Source organism: Mustela nigripes, chromosome 6 (genome assembly GCF_022355385.1).
Source record: "Mustela nigripes isolate SB6536 chromosome 6, MUSNIG.SB6536, whole genome shotgun sequence".
NCBI classification, from domain to species: domain Eukaryota; kingdom Metazoa; phylum Chordata; class Mammalia; order Carnivora; family Mustelidae; genus Mustela; species Mustela nigripes.
The window spans coordinates 93,095,952-93,108,689 of record NC_081562.1 but is presented as its reverse complement, the minus strand read 5'-3'; the positions used below and the strand labels follow the sequence as shown (position 1 = coordinate 93,108,689).

General features: G+C 43.9%; 1 protein-coding gene across 4 annotated transcripts; it reads right to left on the bottom strand.

Annotated features, from left to right (window-relative positions):
- Nucleotides 1-678: 678 nt before the first annotated feature.
- On the bottom strand, nt 679-12,570 carry TSFM (Ts translation elongation factor, mitochondrial). Of its 4 annotated transcripts, none has more exons than XM_059403582.1 (7): nt 12,434-12,567; nt 11,964-12,137; nt 11,212-11,340; nt 9,950-10,072; nt 9,779-9,853; nt 3,495-3,582; nt 679-1,259 (listed from the first exon to the last, which is right to left on the bottom strand). In XM_059403582.1, exons 1-7 carry the CDS (start codon nt 12,488-12,490, stop codon nt 853-855), a joined length of 1,053 nt encoding a protein of 350 aa, XP_059259565.1. In that variant the 5' UTR covers nt 12,491-12,567; the 3' UTR covers nt 679-852. The 4 variants fall into 4 exon arrangements, with proteins under 4 accessions (XP_059259565.1, XP_059259566.1, XP_059259569.1 ...); XM_059403586.1 differs by lacking the exon at nt 679-1,259 and adding an exon at nt 2,907-3,132 and having other exon boundaries at nt 12,434-12,570; XM_059403583.1 differs by lacking the exon at nt 9,779-9,853 and having other exon boundaries at nt 12,434-12,565.
- Between the last annotated feature and the right edge of the window lie 168 nt (nt 12,571-12,738).

Below are 12,738 nucleotides of genomic sequence, written 5' to 3'. Positions count from 1 at the left end.
TGCCTGTTATGGTAATTATTTTGTGATGCAGGGAGAAACGTCTCCATACTGGGGTAGGCAAGAGGCACTGCTGAGTGAGTTCTCTGGGTAATTGGACCACTGTGAAGTCCTGTTTCTGGCACAAGAATGCCAAAATCTGCCTTACAGCTGTCCAGGAAACCTCAGTCCCCACCCATCTCTACCCCATTATCCAAAAGAGAAATAGGGCCATGTGTTATTAATTTCAGTAACGAGGCCAGAACCAGTGTGCACACCACAGCAGAGAGCCTTCAAAGCACGCCATAGACAGCAACACATGAACCACATTTTCCAGACAGCTCAAAGTTTGAGTCAACAACTCCCAAGGGATCCATGTGGCAGAAGTAACGTACTGGGGAACACACCAGGAGAGAAGCGCTGTCCAGGGCATCACAAAGTATGCAGGAGCACTAAGTGTACAGTGTACTGTACACTTAGTGTACTAGTGTACAGAAGCACTAAGATCAATGGGGTTCGACATTTTAGGGTTACCATAATAGGTCTTGGCTGAAGGAAGCAGCAGCCCAACGGTTTACATCTGTCCTTCCAGATACTGGCAGCCCCTTCAGTAAGGCCCCCTTGCTGTTTTCCACAACCTGGCACAAGTCAGGCACAAAAAAAGCTAAACCCAGCACTACACAAACAAGGAAAAGATTCTACTCTTCTTAATTATATAGCAATTTTATTTAAAGCTTTACTCATCGAGTCTATCATTTCTTTATAAACACCAATGAAAAACAACTTCTGGGCTTGAAGAGGCTTAGGAAATAACTTCTCTTCATAATGATGTCCAAAGCTGAGGAGAAACCTTTCCTCCAGCCAAGTCTTTGGAACCTATTCAGCTTCTGCTGCCTCTTCGCCTTCTCCACATTCAAACCGCACGAAGTCCACGACAGACACCCCTTGAGGCTGCACATACTGTCCCAGCGTGATGGAGGGATCCAGCAAGTATGGCTGGGACAGCATCTTGGTTTCTGCCTCCCCGCCAGGCTCATCATCCAAAGAGCCAACAGAGAGGGGGGCCATGCCCACCACATGCTGCCCCAGGCGGCGGCCCAGGTCCTCCAGGCCTGCTCTGCGCTCAGATGTCTCGCAGATGACCAAGGCCCCATACTTCCCCAGCACCAGGTTGTGGAGCGATGGGCTGTGTATTGCTCCATGGACGTAAGAGCCAACGTAGAACCCAGCTGGCACCTTCACCCATGCGGCTCGTTTAAGAGTCATGTTTTCTCCCAGTTTCCCTATAAAAAAGAAAAAACAAGTAACACGCTTCTAGAACATGACACCCGTGGCAGTTACCAAAATATGCATAGAAGTGGCCGAGTTTGGGAGACAGTCCTCTCTCCCCACATTTACACTATGAATATGGAGAGATACCATTTGCCATTTAAGAAAAGGTATGTGGGAGGAGTGGGCAGGGGTGGGAGAAATAAAGAACACCCTTATGGAACACCAACAACGTGCCATACTGGTACTTACAAACATAGGCTATGGTGTCCCACAGACCTTGAACTTGGGTCTCAGTTCCGCCCCTTACCAGCTATGTAACCTTATGCAAGTGACATAACCCCATTTATGAATTTATCATAAATGTTTCCTCTTCCACAACATGGAGATGACATCACTTAAAATAATCTGAAAGCAGGGTTCTTAGGAGACATAAATAAAGTAACATATGTAAATGCACTTAATTACATGATCTAGCACAGAGGGCACACAAATGCTGGCTATCATTACTATGTTTGATGTAGGCTTAGAAAGCTCGAGCTACCGCCCAAGCTTACACAGCTACTACATGCCAGAGCTGGAAGCAAAGCCTGCATCTCACTCCAAAGCAATTAGGTGTTTTCTTCCCCTGAAATTACCATCCCTCCCGAAAATCACCATAACTGACACAACTCTTCGTCATCCATGATAGCAGGAAAAAGTCCACAACTAAAAGCCCCAGAAAACCCAAACCCCATACCATCAGGTAGTTTCAACTTCCTCTCAGCAAAAATAAATTTTTTTTTTTTTAAGATTTTATTTATTTGAGAGGGAGAGGGAACAAGAGCAGGGGAAGGGGCAGAGGGAGAAGTAGGCTCCCCACTGAGCAGGGAGCCCGATGTAGGGCTCAACCCCAGCATCCTGGAATCATGACCTGAGTGGAAGGAACTTAACCTACTGAGCCACCCAGTTGCCCCCAGCATTATTTTTAAGAATCAAATATAATTCCAGGTTTCCCTGTCTCCTCAGGATGCTATTCTCTCTAACATAAGTCCAAATAAGCCAAAGGGTAGGAAAGAGGTTAGGAGACCCCAAAAGGTCTAGGTAAATATCCCTGCATTAGCCATAATTATATCTAAAAGTCTTAATAAGGGGAGAAATCAAAAGATATCTTAAAACAATTCAAAGCATTTGAACAGTAGTTAATTCTCAGAAATTGACAAGGCTGAAACACCCAGTTCTTCCAGAATTTCTTAATAAGTCCCATTCGCAGCTGTCTGCCTGGCTTCTCAGCCATGACTCACTAAAACATCATACATATTTCAAGATAACCTGATAAAAACAGAATTGATGCCTTGACTGGAAACGATGGATGAACAGTAAATTCCCAGCAAGCTCCAACCCAGCCCTACTTCCCTCCTTCCATCAAGGACACGCAGGAAGAAAGCAAAATTCCCACTAGTTCCGGCACAATGATCCAGCTATGGTTCCTGTGCCCAGTGGTTCTGAAGGAATAAACCTTCACAAATTCAGGATCAGATTTTTCTTAAAAAGAGCTCAAATTCCTACATGATGCCCCCAAATATTCCTGGATCCCTTTATAAAGAAGGTGAGATGACTTCTTTTTTTTTTTTTTTTTTTTTAAAGATTTTATTTATTTATTTGACAGAGAGAAATCACAAGTAGATGGAGAGGCAGGCAGAGAGAGAGAGGGAAGCAGACTCCCTGCTGAGCAGAGAGCCCGATGCGGGCCTCGATCTCAGGACCCTGAGATCATGACCTGAGCGGAAGGCAGCGGCTTAACCCACTGAGCCACCCAGGCGCCCGGTGAGATGACTTCTGATGTAGTGTATCTCCCACAGCGTATAGAGAGGTGGTCAACTGGAAGAAGTCAAAAGCCATCCCTGCCTAAAGACATGCTTTGGTCAGCCCGCAGATTGAGGAAAATCATTTTAATTAGCTGCAAACATTAAAAACTGAAATTTTTAAACAGAAAGCTAAATTCTTTTGAAGGAATTTAAAAATTCTGACCACGCAAGGTAACAACTGGCTAGAGCCTGGTGGCAGTTTCCTTCACCAGTGTGAAAGTCTCAGGGACCCTACTGCTCACTAATGTCTAACGCACAACACAACCCACTTCTCACATTCATATATCCTGACCCTTGTGGGCACATGAACTTGCAATTCCCGATCAGGTGTGGAGGAATATCAAAGATACCAGGAGGTCCAGTTCATGACTTCCAGTTCCCATAATCCTTACAAATACTCACCAATTGCTAAGGCTAGCTGATCCTTGAGACAACCTTCTCTCTCAGGCCCAGCTGGAAGTTCAGAAAGCTCAGAGGAATTCAAGAAGCCCTAAGTGCACACATACACAAAAAGAACAAATCTGTTCTGTCCCACTTAAATTACAAAGAAACTAGGCAAAAATAGTGTGTTTCTCAAAAAATGATTTAAGACAACTAAGTATAAATGAATATTTCAGGTCGTTTTTTTTTTTTTAAGATTTATTTATTTGAGAGAGAAAAAGCATAAGCGAGCAAGCCTGCACAAGGGAAGGGCAAAGGGAGAGGAAGAGACTCTCAAGAAGACTTCCTGCTGAGTGCAGAGCCCAACACAGGGCTTGATCCCAGGAACCTGACATCATGACCTGAGCTGAAACCAAGAGTCAGACACTTAACCCACAGAGCCACCCAGGGGCCCCCTAAATGAATGTTTTCATTAAGCCAAAGATGTTACAAATTTATAAGAGTTCTATTTTTATCTCTATTATATTCTATCACTGTATCACCCCCAATTCTATCTCAATCCCATCCTCTGGCCTAACTTCTTTGACTGTAGTTTCCAAGAAATCAAGAACAGTATTTTCAAACAATCATAAAATGTTAAAGCTAAAAGACTGGTTGGATAAACCATGGCACAGCCACATAATGGAAAAACTATGCAGCTGGGAAAAAGAAAAGTTCTGCATGAGCTGCTACAAAGTATTTCCAGGTTATATTATTAAGTGAAAAAAAGCAAATTAAAAGACTATATCTAGGGGCAGCTGCATCGGGCTCCACACTCAGTGAGGAGTCTGCTGGAGATTCTCTCTTTCTCCCTTTGCCACTTCCCGTGTGCGTGCACACTCTCTCTCTCAAATAAATCCTTAAAAAAAAAAGTATGTGGGTGTGTGTATATATATACCTTTAAAAAATCTTTAAAAAAAGTATATATATATACACACATTTTTTTTTAAAGATTTTATTTATTTATTTGACAGACAGAAATCACAAGTAGGCAGTGAGGCAGGCAGAGAGAGAGGAAGGGAGCCAGGCCCTCTGCTGAGCAGAGACCCCGACACGGGGCTCGATTCCAGGACCCTGGGATCATGATCTGAGCTGAAAGCAGAGGCTTTAACACACTGAGCCACCAGGTGCCCCAAGAGTATGTATATATTATGCCATCATTTGTGTAAGAAAGATTTATATAAATATGCTATTTTTGCAAAAAAGACTTAAAGGATACCCAAAACCAATGAAACTAGTTATCTACTAGAGTGGACAAGAATAAGGTAGAAAGGAGAGAAAGAGGAGTGAGACTTCTTTGTGTGTACACGTGTGTGCATGTATATTACAGCTTTAACTTTCAGAATCTTGTTAATGTTTTACTTTTTTTTTTTAAACTTATTTGACAGACAGAGATCACAAGTAGGCAGAGAAGCAGGCAGAGAGAGAGGGAGGGAAGCAGGCTCCCTGCTGAGCAGAGAGCCCAATGCAGGGCTCGATCCTGGGATCCTGGGATCACGACCTGAGCCAAAGGCAGAGCCACCCAGGTGCCCCAATGTTTTACAAATTTAAAAACAAAATTAGATTAACAAGAATTTGGGGGTAAAACCAAAATTAACTACACAGAAACACAAGACTCTAACTGTATTAATGTAACTTCACAGAAGGGGTAAAAACTAATCTAAGTAACTTTGAATACGGTCCTTTGACCATGTAACTCCAATGTAAAGACAAAAACAACATCCAAGGAATCTTAAACTCCTTAACAGGTTTGTTATTTGCAGCAGTCAGGTATAGTCACTAAAACGATTTAGAGTGTATTGGAATGATGAGAAAATAAGTAAACACTGAAGTTGCTAAGAGCCAGTGTACTGACAGTGCAAGAAGGAAGATACAAAAATAGAATAGGGGAAGGAAAGGAAAAACCTGGGATGCAGGATTAGAACTGGAACACACACACACTTCCTGCATCTGTCTGCTGAAGGAGCAGAGCAGCAGCAGAATGCCAACTAATAAAATGAACACATGTAAAAGAAATTTTAAGAGATAGAAAAGTAACCATTATGTAAATATCAGTCATAACTGATAATTAACAGTCATAACTGAACCTGACAAAGAATCATGGATGGATGCTAATACTTTCAGGTAAAAGTTTTTTGATGAACTGGACACTTACACAGTCTCAAAGAATCTCCCATACAGACTACTGGTTAATTATAAAGAGAAATAGAGTAACTTCACAGTGGAGAAACCTGGAAGATACTACCCTGACCAAGAAGAGACCAAAATTAACATCATCAGGGACAAAGGGTGACTCAGTTGGTTGAGCATCCAACTCCTTTTTTTTTTTTTTTTAAAGAATTATTTATTTATTTATTTGACAGAGAGAGAGAGAGAGGGACAGAGAGAGGGAACACAAGCAGGGGGATTGGGAGAGGGAGAAGCAGGCTTCCCGCTGAGCAGGGAGCCCGATGCAGGCCTCGATCCCAGAACCCTGGGATCATGACCCAAGCCAAAGGTAGATGTTTATCGCCTGAGTCACCCAGACACCCCTAGTATCCAACTCTTGATTTCAGCTCAGGTCATGATCACAGGGTTGTGAGATTGAGTCCCAGGTCGTGCTACTCGCTCAGTGCAGTCTGCTTGAGATTCCCTCTCTCCTTCTCCCTCTGCCCCTCCCCTGCTTGCTCCAGCACAAGCTCACGCTCACTCTCCCTCTAAAATAAATAAATAAATAAAATCTTAAAACCTTAGTACCATCAGTGCTGCCTGGGTGGCTCAGAGGGTCAAGTGTCTGCCTGTGGCTCAGGTCGTGATCAAGGGGTCCTGGAATCAAGCCCTGCATTGGGCTCCCTGCTCAGTGGGGAGCCTGCTTCTCCCGCTTCCTCTGTCCTTCCTCCTCCTTGTGTGCTCTCTCTCACTCTCCCTCTCAAATAAATAAAATCTTAAAAAATAATAAAAAAATTAAAATTAACATCATTAGTAATGAGACCAATGGTCATCACATACCTCCTGATGCACCATCCTGGGAAATATACAGGATAATTTATTTAGTATTCATGCTAAAAACCCAAACTCTAACTATGATGAAATATCAGACAAACCCAATTAAAGGACTTTCTACAATACTGTCCTCTACTCTTCAAAAATGTCATTGTAGGGGGCACCTGGGTGGCTCAGTGGGTTAAAGCCTCTGCCTTCAACTCAGGTCATGTTCCCAGGGTCCTGGAATCGATCCCTGCATCAGGCTCTCTGCTCAGCAGGGAGCCTGCTTCCCTTCCTCTCTCTCTGCCTGCCTCTCTGCCTACTTGTGATCTCTGTCAAATAAATAAAATCTTTTAAAAAAAATTAAAAAGGAGCTTATTGGAAAAAAAAAAAAAAAGTCAGTGTGGGGCTCCTGACTGGCTCAGTCAGGAGAGCATGTAACTCTTGATCTTGGGGCTGTATGTTCAAGTCCCACCTTGGGTGTGGAGATTATTTAAAAATAAAATCTTTTTAAAAAAGGTCATTGTGGGGCGCCTGGGTGGCTCAGTGGGTTAAAGCCTCTGCCTTCGGCTCAGGTCATGATCCCAGGGTCCTGGGATCGAGCCCCGAATTGGGCTCTCTGCTCAGCGGGAAGCCTGCTTCCTCCTCTCTCTGTCTGACTCTCTGCCTACTTGTGATCTCTGTCAAATAAATAAATAAATAAATCTTAAAAAAAAAAAAAAGGTCATTGTAATGAAAGACAAAGAAAGGCTGTGAAGCAAAGAAAGGACACTAAACAAACATGACAACTAATTACAACACATGATACCGGACTGGATCCTGGATCCGAAGAAAAAGTGCTAGCTGGCAAAATATGAATATATGTCCTATATTATATAAATTAAAATACTGTATCAGTGTTAAAATTCTTTATTGTGATTATTGTACTGTGGTTACATAGAAGAATGTCATTTTTAGGAAATAACCTATTCAAGGGAATAACGGTCCTGTTGTCTGCAACATACTTGCAAAAAATTTCTTTAAATAGTGATGGGACGGGGCGCCTGGGTGGCTCAGTGGGTTAAGCCGCTGCCTTCGGCTCAGGTCATGATCCCAGGGTCCTGGGATCGAGTCCCACATCAGGCTCTCTGCTGGGCAGGGAGCCTGCTTCTTCCTCTCTCTCTTTCAGCCTGCCTCTCCATCTACTTGTGATTTCTCTCTGTCAAATAAATAAATAAAATCTTTAAAAAAAAAAAAAAAATAGTGATGGGACACCTGGCTAGCTCAGTTGGTTGAGCAAGCAATTCTTTTTTTTTTTTTTTTTTATTTGATAGAGACACAGTGAGAGATGGAACACAAGCATGGGGAGTGGGAGAGGGAGAAGCAGGCTTTCCGCTCAGCAAGGAGCCCAACACGGGGCTCGATCCCAGAACCCTAGGATCATGACCTGAGCTGAAGGCAGACACTTAACGACTGAGCCACCCAGGCGCCCCTTGAGCATGCAACTCTTGACCTTGGGGTTGTGAGTTCCAGCCTCAAGTTGGGGTGCAGAGGTTACTTTAAAATAAAATGAAAGAGTGATGGTAACAATAAGTATATAAAAAGTAATACAACAAATGTGCCAAAATGTTAACAAATGGTGAATCTAGATAAAAGTACAATGTAGCTTATTCCAGAACACTGGCAACTTTTCCATAAGTTTGAATGTTTTTCAAAATAAAAGTTAAAAAAAAATTAAAGGCCAAAAGGGAAAAAAATAAATGAAGCTAAAATGAACCAATATTTGTTACAGATAATGAAACAGAGACAAAATAAGTGAATGGCTCAGGGTTACAGACTTATAGGCAGTCAAGATTAGAACTTCTAGGTGTCTATATGTTGACTAATTGAACATAATAAAAAAATTTAAATTAAAATTTAAAATTAAAAAAAAAAATAACTGGGTGTGCCTGGCAGGCTCAGTTGGTAGAGCATGCGACTCTTTAATCTTGGGGTCATGAGTTCAAGCACCCCTTGGGAGCAGAGTTTACTTAAAAAAGAAAGAAAATAGATTAGAACTTCTAGTTTAAGTAGCTCATCTTTGAACATTTACCACAAGCTCTCAAGAGAAGGATACAAAGGAGAGAAAAGGTAGTAAAAACACACATAAAAAAATGAGTAGTTGGTTCATTTTTGTTTTGACCTTAAGGATGAACCAAAGGCAGACTAATATAATTCCATCCTGCTTCTCCTATGAACAAGAATATACTAGTTTTCCTAAACTGTGCCTTCTCCAATATCTGTATTTACAAATCCTTTCCTTAAAAAAGAAAGAGAAAGAAAGAAAGAAAAAAAGAAGAAATCCTTTCCTCAGGCTATTCTAGATTTCTGAATACAAAGAAACGTTCACCTGATTAGGGTGCCTGGGTGGCTCAGTCAGTTAAGTTTCTGGCTCTTGATTTCAGCTCAGGTCTTACTGTGGGATCGAGCCCTGCACCCAGCCGTACCCCCATCCCCCACCCCAGGGGAGCCTGGAGCCCTCCATAGGCCTCCACCCTTGGCAGGGAGTCTGCTTGGGATTTTCTTCCGCTCCCTCGTCCCCTCCCCCCCCAATTCCAGATCCCACTCTCACTCTCTCTAGAATAGGTAGGTCTTTGAAAAAAAAAAAAAAAAGAAAGAAAGAAAAGAAAAGTGGGGCACCTGGGTGGCTCAGAGGGTTAAGCATCTGCCTTTGGCTCAGTCATGATCCCAGGGTCCTGGGATTGAGCCCCACATCAGGCTCCTTGATCAGCAAGGAGTCTGCTTCTCTGTCTCCCTCTGCCTCTCTCTCTGCCCGTGCTCTCTCTGTATCTCTCTGTATCAAATGGTTAAAAAAAAAATCTTTAAAGAAAAAACGCTTCAGCTGATTTGAAGGACTCTACACCACTGGCATTCATTCATTCATTCAACATTTAATGAGCCCCAACCAAATGCTGGGCCCACTCCTCTTTCACCAGACACAGTAGTGAAAAGACAAATTCTCTGCCTCATGAAACTCACACATTCTATTGGGGAAGACAATCAATATATAAATAAATAAAAATATAATAAATACATAGTATTATAACAAAACTTTTTCAGTGAAGCAAAATAAGGGGCTAGAACAATAGGAAGGATGTTTCTCTCCAAAGAGATAACATTTAAGCAAGGACATGAAGAGAGTGAGCCATGAGGATGTCTGAAAATCAGGGAACAGCGAAGAGCCTAAGAAAGCAGTGTGTCATGGTGCCTGGGTGGCTCAGTTGGTTAAGCCTCTGCCTTAGGCTCTGGTCATGATCCTAGAGTCCTGGGATCAGGCCCCTTACCAGGCTCCCTGCTCCAAGGGGCACCTGCTTCTCCCTCCTCCTCTGACTGCTGCTTCCCCTGCTTGCGTGCTCGCACTGTCAAATAAATAAAATCTTTAAAAATAAAAATAGAAAAAAAGAAAGGTGTGTGTGTGCAAATCCAGCATATTGACAGATAATCCCAAAACTCACTTTACTGTACGTGGAAAGTTGATCCTTTAGGTTCTGACAATGCAACAGGGTTCCCAGGGCAACTTGCTGGACCAACTGTTGAAATTTCAAATTTCTGGAAACAAAATCTGTCTCACAGTTTACCTGGTGGGAACAAATTGGTGTTGTTTATAGGCTGTTTACGGACAGTTTGCAAAAGTGTCATAAAATTGGAGAGTAAACCAAGGTACTGCAGAACAAGCTGCAGATTCAATAAAACAGAAATAAAAGACCCTAGAATTTTAAGGTTGCGGTTCCTCTCCTAGCTTGAGGCCAGAAACTGAATGAAGTGATTCCTGCTCCACCAATGAGTTGGCAATGACTCGCACTTTCAAAAGACGGTTCCATAATGTCCCCCAAAGGACTCACTACAAGTTCACCACTTGCCTGTGGCTGCAGGCCATGAACACATAATTCTCCAGGCTCCTCCAACACCAAGCCACTTTTGCTATCAGCATGCTTATCTCCTTTTCTCACTCTAAACCAACCCACATCTGATTCTTCACCAGCTGAGGCCCCTAAACCTCCTCTAAAACAGCTACATGCTATCCATCAACTAATATAATTCCTAGCTTTAAAATGTGTTCCAGGAAACAATCAGTGGCAAGTTATAAGGCTATACGAGTCTCACATGTAGAAGCATAGGTTTGCTCCACCATCTCAAAGCAGAATATTCCTATGAAACCTTTTGTTGGCCAAAATGGCATAAAGCGAAAAATCAGTTATCATTCATTTAGATGGACGTGGGTGCACAAAATAAATCGACCTAAAATACAGATGCTCACAAAGTTCAAAGGTATGGCAGCTTGAGGCTGAGTGTAGTTTGGGCAGGGAGTAGTTTGGGGGCACAACTCTTGCTGTTAGGGTGCCCCTGCCTCTAAAGCAACTCAGGGAAAAACCAACAGGGAAGGCTATTTTCACTTTTTGCCTTTTTTTTTTTTTTCATAAAAGTGAAAGTACTCTTTGAATTTCTTTTTGGTTAACCAAAACAAAACAGGTAGGAATGTAGGTCTTTTGTAAATGTAAAGTGCGTAACTCAAACTTTCAAAAAGTGGGGGATATCTGTAATCTTTTTGACTTCTAGGCCTTTATTCAAAAACATATCTGTGCATTTCTATACTTAAGTGAATTCATAACTGTGGTCTCACCAGTTTAATTTCAACAACCTTTTGCTGTTCTCAAACACCTCTTCTTTCCACCCAAGGGGCAGCTGTTCCTGGTTATCTGGAATTCTGACAACTCACCTCTACTAACACAGTTGTGTTTCCCTCCTGAAGTAGCCCAATCAGACCTTCTTTGGTCTTCCTGCCATGGAGTTTGGCAGCTCTGCTCCAGCCTTCCTTCTGGGCCTGTTTGTGGAGCCAGCTCTCTGCCTATAAAATAAAAATACAGCAGATGACAAAGTCATAGAATTTAGAACTGAACGGAGCTCTAAAATATGTTCAGGTTCCCTAATTCTTTCTGCTTCCCTTCAGTCCTATAATGGAAACGAAAGCATCTATCGTTTTCTGGCAGCCTACCACTGAATGCCAAATACCAGGCATTGTGCCTGGTGCTTTGGATAAATTTCATCTTCACAACAACCCCATGAAGCAGACAGTAGTATTTCTATTATACAGACAAGAACAATTCAACTCTGAAAGAGTAAGGTGTCCTAGATCACAGGGTTAGTGTGAGGGCACCACAGTTTGAGTCCTGATGGTTCTCATTCCCAAAGCCCACACGAGCCCTTTGGGCTCCAAGCAGCAGGGAAACAGCATAGCACTGTGCTTGGAATAGAGTTTGCTAACCATGGGATCCTGAGTTAACGGCTTCCGGAGTCAAAACACGGTCAAAGGGTGAGGTTGTCATTTAAGTCAGAATCCTACCCAGAGTTCTGCAGTTATGGGTCCCTGGGTAGCAGGTCTGATTCACTGCTCCCTAGCAGCACCTCCCCGAGAGACTGAGTTCGGGCCCTAGTACCCCGCCCCGCTCCCCTCGCCCTCCTCCCCCACACCTGTTTGAGATCCCCGCCACAAGTCTCCAGAGCTTTCTTGCAGTTTACAAAGGAGTAGCCTGTTTTTCGCCGCAGCTTCATGAGAAGCTCCTTGCTGGAGGCCGCAGAAGAGAGCCAGGGCCCAGTGTGAAATGTGTGCCACGGCTGAAGCGACTGAAGCCGAAGGGGTCCCGCCTGCGGAGGAAGAAGAAAGGGATGAGAAGCAGGAAGCAGCCAGGAACTCCGGCGGGTGGAGAGCACGTCGGAGGGAATGCCACCTTAGGAGGCCACCTTAGGAGACACCTCCTCCGGGGGTGGGGGAAGGCAGCCAACTGGGGACTGGACCCCACAGAGAAAATGAGGTTGGGGGCGTGGGGGGGGGCGGGGAGTGGAAGATGGAGTCGAACGGGGAACGGAAGGAAACACTGCGTTCCGAGCGCTCGGGAGATCTGCAAGGAAGGCGGGACGGTGGGAGGACCCAGACCCCTCACCGAACAGCTCCCGGCCCGCGCGACCAAGTGGAGACTCAACGACCGCAGCAGCGACATCTCCCTTGCCCCAGAGTACGCTGCCGCCGTCCGGCGCACCGGTGAGGCCACCAGCCTACGGCGCCGCGGCAGGGCCAAATCTCCTCATCACAACGCGCCGAGCGAAGACTGCGCCACCTGCTGACCGGGGTGGGCGCACTCGCCGCTTCTACCTTGCCTTTGGCGATTTCACAAGGGATATATCCCCCCTCATCTCCTCACTCCCGCCATAGATAAAATAACAGAAACCGTGGGACAAAGTTGTCGCA

Excerpts from the sequence above, each read along its gene's own strand:
- TSFM (XM_059403582.1), bottom strand. The coding sequence starts at position 12,490 with ATGTCGCTGCTGCGGTCGTTGAGTCTCCACTTGGTCGCGCGGGCCGGG. Across the intron at positions 12,138-12,433 it reads CGCGGGCCGGGAGCTGTTCG|GCGGGACCCCTTCGGCTTCA; the intron begins GTGAGGGGTCTG and ends CTTCCTCCGCAG. Across the intron at positions 11,341-11,963 it reads GTGGCGGGGATCTCAAACAG|GCAGAGAGCTGGCTCCACAA; the intron begins GTGTGGGGGAGG and ends TTTATTTTATAG.